Genomic DNA, 10049 nt, shown 5'->3' on the forward strand with positions numbered 1-10049 from the left:
TAAGGCAACCTCTTTGTACACTCTGACAGCTGGGATCGCAGATTTGTAAACCATACCCTTTAAAGCAAAAGGAGAGCCACCAGAGTCATCTTACTTTTAGACAAGACTGTGAACTTGGTTATCACTGTCCAAATCATTTAAAAGTGGTAAATTTGACTAGCCCTGTAGCAAGGCAATCACCTTCTATACCAATGGATCAGGAACTGGAGAAAAATATACCTCTAACTTCTTATTGTTAAGAGGTTGCAAGCATGTCCACATTTGGTGTTCCTACCCATTTCCAAATATTTTGACACACCAAAGGAGCAAAGACTATTCATTTGGAAGAATCAGTCGTTTCCTGCGTATGCGTATCTGATCTGCTACTATGTTCAGCTTTCCTGGAATAAATTGGGGGTAAAAGATGTATTCCCCTCTACATTGTCCAAGATCAAAGAATTAATGCAATACAAAACAGGGATTCCGACCTCTTGTCCCCCATATTTCTAAATGTAATGCAATATCGTCATATTGCCTGAATAAACAGCCTTCAGCATCGCCAAGAAATCCTGGCAGAGAATGGTAGTGTTGATTCTTCCTTCAACCAATCCCCATACAGATAAAGAAAACAAGTTGCACCTAAAGGTTTTTAGGAAGCATCCTTAAAAATAGATACGTCCAGAAACCTTACTTCTTGCAACGTACCGAGTCAAACAGTGAGGAGAGTCTCCACCTTTTCATCCAGTGCAATTGGTTCTGTATCACTGGAAAACAATTCGTGTTCAGGACAGTTTGTTCCATTGTCGATGAAGGTGGATTTGTATTTACCTTATCCTAAGCTATTCATCGGAACAAACTTCTCCAGATATCCTGACAGACAATGATATCTGCTTGAAGCTGTCCAACAACAGATTGAAGGATTGAATCCTCTTTTCTACTAGAAAATCCAAAAAAGAAATTTGTTGCCACTATCATCCGCATGTACTTTATTAATTCCTTCGAGAAGGAACCAGAGTCCAGGACTCTATCCTGAGTAACCAAAGTTGCTGAACTGTATCCGAAGACTCATTCAAAATTATCCAGGTATAACAGAACTTGATGCCCTTAGTGTTTAGTACAAGCTGCTTGGAGACTTGATATATGACACCTAAAGTCTAGTGCTGTTGTAAGACATTGTTTCTTTCTTATTCATGCCATTGTCTTGATAATCATGTATGTTCAAGGTTATGGGGTTTGAATAAATATAAGGATTAAATTTGTGTACAAGCAATTTTTAGTCCCCTGGCAAGCAAAAGCTACAAATATTTTGTTATTACAAGAGAAATATTCGCTGCTTATTTAAACATTGCAATCCTCCTGATTTCGTGACTAGCTGTACTTGGCTAAGTTATCCGTTCTTTTGAAAAGCAGGTAATTTTCTAGTATGTTTTATCAATATTTTCACAGATTTGCCATCATTTGTTTGAGATTTCAGAAAAAAAAGTTCCACCAAAAGATGTCATGTGTGACTGACAAAATGGGAATTAAGATTTTGGGGGATTGTGGCAGATTGCTCTGACTTGTTAAGATGTACATATTTCACAGATATTGTGACCCTTACAGTCATACAGCTCTTCAGTTAATTCACCCAGCAAATCCCAAGGCACCCTCTTCCTCCTCCCAACATTTCCAAATTATATCAAATTTCATCATCCATACTCTTCTTGTATATTACAGTACGTATTCCCTTATGTCAGGATGCTAGAGAACTTCAAATCATTCATTCATTCATTCCCTTAAAGGGAATAGTATCATAAAGTTCTCTACTCGTAGGTATTCAGTATTGAAATGCTGCACACCAATGTCAATCGCAAAAGATCTTCTTGAAGTATGGACGTATTTAATATTTCATTGTCCCTTACTAAAGAGAATTACCTAATTCTATATTTTTTTTCAGCTGTCAGTGGCAGTCCAGTTCCCTCCAAGTTTTGTGATCCAATTTTTGTTGCACCTCCTCCTAAGACACAAAGGCTGCTTCATTCAGAGGCATATATCAAGTAAGTCTATTATTTTTATTTTCATGTTTATTCTGAACACAAAAGACTGAATAGGTCTTAATTTTTCTTCACTGTTGACCATTAATAATATATTTAGAAGAGCAAAAAATCAGCTGATGTGATAATTGTGAAAAATTTTTGTATAAGGTCATTCATTGAATTCTCTAATATTTAGCTTCTTTATTTCTTTATGGTATGTTATTTGCTTTTAAACTTTTATAATTATAGAAGAGCAAGCATGTCCATGTGGGGTGCTCTAATAGGTAACTTGTTTATATATGATATTTTGGTGGTAGAAGTAATTTTTTTCTTTTTATTTATTAAATATATAAGCAATTCTCTTAATGTTCATTCCTAGATACATCGAAAACTTGGACAAACCATTTATCAGTAATTGGGAGAAGCATTTGATGGCCTCACAAGAAAGTACTGTTGTGAATGATTCCGGTCGTTTACCTGCCCAGTGGCTAGCTAATGGTCCCGGGACACATGGCACTGTTGTAACTGCCCTATGGGCTTTGAGGGAATATATGATGAAGGATTCTTTAGGGATTGCCAAGATTTTGTGACCCGACACAAAGCAAGTGGAAACTACAAAAGAGGATACGTGTAAAAGTGTTGTACAAAACCAAGCTGTAGCCGCAAATGTTCTTCCAACTGGCTTCTCATACAGCGTTGCTACATCTGTCAGCGAGTTGGGCTAGACAAGATTTTATACTTGAAGCCCACTCCAGCTAATTTCATTTTGAAAGGGGTGATGTAGCAAGGTAGATTGAAAACAGTTGAGTGAAAAAAAATGTAAAAAAAAAAATTATATATATTTACCTATGTATATATATATATGGTATACAGACTTGGTAAATTTCACAGAACTTTTGTGTATCTATGTAAAATTGACTTTAAGAAAGTTTTGGTTAACATTGTAGAGTTAGTCGCATCTTTTGCAGAATTGTTATTTCCAAAAGAAGACATAGTCTTAAAGAATTTATTTGTAGATAGCATATCTATCCTTTTGAGATATTGCTAAATGACTGCCAGTAGGTGTTATTTATATACTCTTGTATATTTTATTTTTTTGTGCTGGTGTACAATGTACTCATTATTAGTTTTTTCAACAATTGTTTGGTAGTATCATTCAACTTTGTCTAATGATAACGTAGCCTGGTAGCATTTACATAGTATTTAGTGTTTGAAAGGCTTCCCAGATCTTTGCTGCTAGTAAGTCAACTTGTTGCTTCATTCGTTTGAATAACAGCCATATAAACATAATTAAACAAGTTAGCATTTATTTTTTCAGCTGTTTAACAGTCATGGGACAACATTTATGTTTAACCCAGCATTACTGTATTTATATCCTGCTACCTTAGTAATGTTACCTCTTCATTTCTTGTAAAGTCCAGTAGTATCATAACACACTAAGTTTTAAACTTGGTATCGTAAGTACCAATTTGTGTATGCTGTAGGACCTGAGCATTCCTGTTGTCAGTGATGGAGTGTATTGTATATAAATTGGATCCATAACAACACTTGACATAATTTATTGAAGTTCAACTTTTTTTTATTCTCTTGCATTCACTTATTTTTTAAGTATACAACTGCTTCCTACCCATGATCTTCCAAAATTCCATTTTAATTTTTCACAATGGGTGTCATTTAATGATGTTTTTCAGATGAAAGGTACCTTTTCAGTTGTCGGTATTTTCTATTCCCTTACAGCAAATCTGATACAATTAATTTTTTTTCCTTTAAAATGATAGTCCATTCTCTGAAATTATAAAGAATTTAGTATCATGACTGCCGTAGTAATCAAGTAGCCTAACATGTGGGACATTATTTTTAGATTTGAACTTTAAGGATAGAGGAAAACTTTACCCTTACACCAGCTCTAGTAAACATCGAAACCTTAAGTTCCTTCCACATAATCTTGGACTGTGTCCTCACTCATTAATGGTTAGTTTGCTAAACACCCTAGGGCTTTGAGTCCTTAATAATTGTACATCGTAGTATCCTTGACTGGTAACAGGGTAAAGTAATACCTAGGAAGTATAGATTTTTAACAATAATTCTTAGGATAAAATGTAACAATCAAATAGGTTAAAGGTTGTACAAATTATATACCTTCTGTATTTCTATCCGTGTAGTATTCTCATACTTGTATAATTATTTGACATCCCACCTCCCTTTCCTGTCTCTTGCTCTCTGGAATTTCATTATTCCAACTTTTAAAACTTTATTTTATTGTATAAGCAGCATGTATATATATATTTATATTTTAAAGTAATTTTTATATTACAGTTTTCATATGATGAACACTGAAATATTTTACCAAATTCATATAAATATGTTGTCCTCTACTTTCACATTTCTTTGTTAGAAAATATCCTTTTCCTTCTCCCCAAAGATATAATAGCTCCCTCTTTACAATTGTCCTTTTGAGAGCCGATCTGAAATTTACAGTTTTAGGATTCTGGATAAAATTCTGCTGTAAAAAAAATCAATCTTTTGACAGTCAAGTCAGTTTCTTGAAGTTTTTCATCAGGTTGCACATGTATGGCTAAAGTTGAGAAGAATAGATAAAAGTAGAAAAAGTAAATTTCCATGAAACATTTTCTCCATTTATAAAGACCAATATTTGAAGTTGCATACAATTTGCTGTATTATTTCTTTGCTGTTGTTCCCTGAATATCCTGTGCTTTGGTGTATTGAGACAAAAGGACCATCATGTAGACACTAGAAAGTAAAATTCTTTAGATGGTAGGCTAGATTCAGTTCTAAGAAGTCTAAGATTTCTTCTACCATGCTGAAATATTTTCAGTATTTTCTAGCATAAAATACTTAGTCATCAAAACTAGTCTTATGTTGTCAGTGATAAGTGCTGTTAAATCATTTTGTTATAGCTTCCCAGAAAAATTAAATAATGAATAGGATTTAAGCCTAAAATTTTTCATCTTAGCATTTATTAAAATAGTGGGATTCGAGCTGTTAATTGATAATCAACATTAAATGTGCCATCTTCACCTACGTCAAATACACTATTGGCTGTGTGAGATTAAAGCATTTTAAAATACCCATAGGTAGATTTCAGATCAACAGTTTTAGCCTCGTTTAACAAATATTCCAAATATTATTCACAATAATTATGGTGTAGATATTCAAACCATGGCTTTCCTTTGAAAACTGCAATTTTTTATGTGCAATATGAGTAATGTCTATCAGACCTTAGAGTTAATTTCTCTGGTTTTTGCCTGATATAAAGGCCACAACTTGCATACAATTTGTAATTTTCAAGGTAATGATTAAAGCTATTTATTAAGTGTACCTTACACTAATTAAAATTATGTAATTTTACATATTTTTATAATTGATATAAAAGGTACATTTATTCACTCTTGGTCCTAATTGACATTATAGGTTATGATATTGTTATTTGTACTTTTTATTGATTGATGCTTTTGTACATGTCGTCTGTATTGTTCGTGTTTCTGATTTTGGCCTTCATTTCATATTACAGGATACATATTAGATCATCACTTTCCAAACAGCATAGTTGCATTCCATCTCAAACTTACTGGTCATTTAAACATGTTCTCTGCATCTGTTTCGTTTATAACTTAGCAACCGATGGACAAAGGAATGAGAATTATCGAAGTACAGTGATTGAGTGGAAAGTAATTTTAACAAGGTTTTGCTTTATATTTCACAGAAAGAGTACATTTTGATATGTATAAATTGCATATTTTTATTGCTATAAATTCAAATATAATATTGACACTAATTTGTAAAAGGAGAGGAATTTCCCAGTACAGTACTGTAATGAATCTTTCTTTTTATGAGGACATAGCCTTGAGGCAATCTTAGGAAAAAATATGCAAGAAGATATATAGAATTTCCATGTGGTTCACCTAAACTAGCATATGTGGTGCTCTACTGAAAAAGTATTTTAAAGGCCATCAGAAATATGTCGCATCAAGAAACGAAGGACACTCATGATAAAGTGGAAATTGAAAGCAAGTTAAAAGATCTGGTTGCTATATATATTATTTTTAAGCTGTTTTCAAAATATTAGTCCAGAGAGCAAAGTATCATTGTGGAGTTGTGGATAGTAAAAAGCTAGAGGTAGTGCACAAAATTGTTTTTCTATTTGATAATTATTTTGAGTTTTCAGAGACAAGTTTTAATACATTTCTTGGTTTCGCTTCTCAAATATTAAGGGTTACTTTATTTTTACGCTATTGTTCAGGAGAATATATAACAAGAGCCTGACTTAAATGGTTTAAATGGCAGAAGATTTCCCTATTTTGTATTGAAAATATATTTGTTAACAAGAAGGGTTTAAAGAATATTTTGTTTTAGTTGATGATGCATCATTAGTGTCAGCACAAATATTTAAAGGAAAGTGAAAGATAAGATACTTTTAAAAGTAATTTGCAGTCGAAAGTATTGTCATGAAACACACGTGCATAAGTGACCGACTATAAAGTTTACTGAACTCTTCGTAGCTAATTGTATTTTTGTAATTATTATTTTTTTCATGCAAGTATGTCCTCTCCTAGTAATAATGTAATCACTTCAATTTTGCAGCTTTTTTCATCTGCTGTTTTAGTTGCTATAATATTTGGGAACAAATAAGGATTATTATAATATGTAGTGGCCAAACCAAATTTAAGTTTTCTATATTTTTTTCGCTCAAAACTCCAAGAAATTTGCTTAATTTCACATAGGCTTCACCAGTTATAAAAAACTCATCACACTTCTGGGCTTTATATTTAAAGTTTAAAAAACTTAAGTAGCTGATTCTATTTATTATAAATTTACCTTTTAGTTTCTTTCATCATGGTTAGAACATTAAAGTGTGCATTGGTATTTATAGTTAGATCCATATCATAATACAGTATAGTGGCAGTGTTTTGTAAAGGTTTTCTTATATTATTTTTATTGGGCATATATTTACAATTTGCACTCCCCACTACTAGGCTAAGGAATATTGTACAATACAGTTTATAAGTGTTAAATGCATCGTAGAAGTATATATAGGTTCAGGTAGCAGTTAATCTGGTCGTGAAGATTTTTAGGTCACCAAGACAGTATTACAGTGTTATTTGGAAGTAAATACTGCACATGCACATACGAACATTGTTATATTGGATCCAAGGAAAATTAAATTTTTGCCTTTTTTCTTTTTATAAATGCATACTGTACTGCTCTTTGCTTGGGATCTCCTTTTAGGTGGTAGATAATAGCTTTGATGCCTCATTAAGTGTACAATATTTGTCATAGACCTCAGTTAATCTTGCTGTAAGTGTTGGTGTTAGGCGTTACTAGTTTATTTGGAAGTGCGATCTTGGTAATGAGTCTTGACTCTTTAATATCTTCACAGTACTTTGCTGTTTGTAATCAATTTGGTTTCCTGTAAAGTAAGAGGGATAGGTACAAAGAGAGGGAGAAGGTATGAAAGAATCTCAGGAAGTTTGCTGTCTTTTTTGCAGTTGTTTATTTTATGGTTTACCAACACTGCTCTCGTAAGTATTAACACTTGATTATAAACTTTTCATCATCTGTTACTCTATGCAAATAAAGTGTTTTATCAGTTCAGTATCTAACGAGTTAACTCTTTTGGGCTTTAGTATTTTTCTTTTCGTTGTATGTATGTACATTTCTTTATTAAACTGGATCCCTAAATGTGTACGGTACTGACGATCATTGTGCAAAGTGGCTAGTGCCTTTATTTGCTCATCTTAACAAACACCATCTGAGTTAAGTGTAGTTTGAAAGATCTTTGTAAACTAATAGTGTACAATAATTTTTATGACAATTAGTTTTAATTTTTGGAAATGATTTTTCATTTAGGTAAACAGTTGAAAAACTTGAAATAAATGTTTTTGAATTGGATGTATAGGCCTTTGAATAACCTAGTTTATCTTTAGATATCATTTGTACAAATGATGTCATCTGATGTGGACCTATACAAATCCTACCATAATACTAGCCTTTTTTTTGTTTGGGGTCATTAGCCATCTGATGTGGACCTATACAAATCCTACCATAATACTAGCCTTTTTTTTTCTGTTTGGGGTCATTAGCCACAACATTCTTTGTTAAGTATTATTTAGTGTCTAATCAAAAGTAGGAATGGACAAATGTAATGCAGTAAGATGTACTTATAACTTGTTTGGTTCACCTATTTTACTTCATAGTCTTAGGAGGAGTATGCTTACTGCTAATCTGGATATTTCTGTTAAAACTTGCAAGGTAACAGTAGATAGCTGGAAGGTGGCAGGTTAGCCGCGCCCACCCTCGCTTGGCTAATGAACTCGCATTTTGCTTTCAGTTGCTGGATAGTACAGGTGTACTTTTGGCACTCTAATTTGACTTTGTTCCGTAACCGAAAAACAAACCACGCTATTTACATAGGGTATTACTTTCGGTGAAGCTGAAATGACAAGCCATTAGAATTTTAACGAGGGTTAACTACCCCCGCACTAGTTAGCGGGGGTAGGGGAAGGGGTAGTTAGCTACCCCTCCCCCCCACACACAGGTGAGTTGACTCACTTCTCTTTTGGCTCGGACAATGTGTAGACGTGTCTCTCTTGTCCACGCATACTGACAGCCTTAATTTGTTTTCTTTTTCTTTTCAGTGTGTTTGGAAGTTGGCCTCGTCCTTTTTACAATGCGCAAGTGTCCTGGACTTCCCAATTGCCCTTGTGGGACCTTCATGTCAGCTGAGGATACTGATCCTCACACCCTTTGTCCGCAGTGCCGAGGTCAACGGTGTGATAAGGAATTAACATGTAGTGAGTGCAGGGAGTGGTCTGCCTCCCAGTGGGAGAAGTTCGGCCGTCGGCGTAAGAAGAAGTCCAAGAGAGACCTTTCTCCTTCAAGGGCAACCTTGAAGAAGGAAGGCTCTAAGGACTTCTTCTGCCGCCCGAACCTCCTCCGAAGCTCCCACTCGGTCGGTCTCTCGTGAGAGGCCTTCGAGTGGTAGCGCAGGCCCTAGTTGTGTTTCCCAACCTCGGGGTGTGGGAGAGGGCGTTGCCTCCCATAGCGAGGCAGTTCCCTCTCCTCCTCCGGGGGAGGATCTTATTGATTTTAATGAATATGATGCAACGGTGTCTAACAATGATTTGTTTCAGCTTTGGGCTTCCTTGGGGCTTAAGGGCTCGCCCTCCAAGGAAGCCCTGTTTGACTTAATCCAGTTGGGAGCAGCAGTCAAACAGTCGCCGGTAATGCCTGAAGTGATTCCTTCATACATTGTCGACACTGTCTTGGCAGAGGCTTCCGACGGGTCTCGTCAAACCTCTGTTGTTGCCGTTGCTGAAGGCTCTCCTTCCCCCTCTGAACATCTTTCGGGGGGGAAGGTTAGTCCAACGGTCTCTCCTGCAGGTGCGTCCCCCTCGGGGGAGCGCACTAACAAAGACTCCTTTTCGGAGGACGGATGACCCCGACGCCCTTCCTCGAGGTCGACTGCGCCGCAAGGCTCGTCGGTCTCTTCGAAGCAGAGGCCTTCCTTCTCCTTACAAGGGAGTTAGGAGGTGCCTCTTTGGGTCTTCCTCGCCGTCTCCTTCCCCTGCAAAGGGGCCTCTTCGTCGGGAGCAGACCGTCTCAGCTCCGTCCTTGGACCTCTCCGGGGATTGTTCGCGATCTCCCCCCCCTACAAGACCTAGACCTTCTGACCTGCCTTCACCCTTCTTGGCTGACGACGCGCTGTGGACGCCTTCTCTCCCCGTCTTCCGACGGTCATCGGTCCCTCTGGGGCAAAGGGGCTCTTCTCACTGTGGGAGAGTCCCTTGTACGTCAGGTTCCCCCTGCACGTGCAACTGCGCGCAGTAGCGCCCACGCGCCCTGCTGAATCCTTGGATTCAACGTGCCATCGTTCTCCCGCTCGTCAGTGCCCTCCTGCTCGTCAGCGTTCTCCTGATCCTCTTCACTCTCCTGCGCGCCAGCGATCTCCTACGCGTCATCGCCTTCCTGCTCGCCAGCGCTCTCCTACTCGTCAGTGCTCTCCTGCTTGCCAGCGCTCACCTGCTGTGCAGCAGC

At 36.7% G+C, this 10049-nt stretch overlaps 1 protein-coding gene across 8 annotated transcripts in view; it reads left to right on the forward strand.

Annotated features, from left to right (window-relative positions):
- Positions 1-7904, forward strand: part of polybromo (protein) — a 118785-nt gene extending 110881 nt beyond the window's left edge. For all 8 annotated transcript variants that reach the window (XM_068374421.1, XM_068374419.1, XM_068374424.1 and 5 more), the window contains 2 exons: positions 1916-2015; positions 2374-7904. In XM_068374421.1, the coding sequence (XP_068230522.1) occupies positions 1916-2015; positions 2374-2584 (311 nt within the window). In that variant the 3' untranslated portion in view covers positions 2585-7904. The remainder of the gene's footprint in view (positions 1-1915; positions 2016-2373) is intronic.
- The last annotated feature ends 2145 nt before the right edge of the window (positions 7905-10049 follow it).

Source organism: Palaemon carinicauda, chromosome 5 (assembly GCF_036898095.1).
Source record: "Palaemon carinicauda isolate YSFRI2023 chromosome 5, ASM3689809v2, whole genome shotgun sequence".
In the NCBI taxonomy this organism is placed as follows: Eukaryota; Metazoa; Arthropoda; class Malacostraca; order Decapoda; family Palaemonidae; genus Palaemon; species Palaemon carinicauda.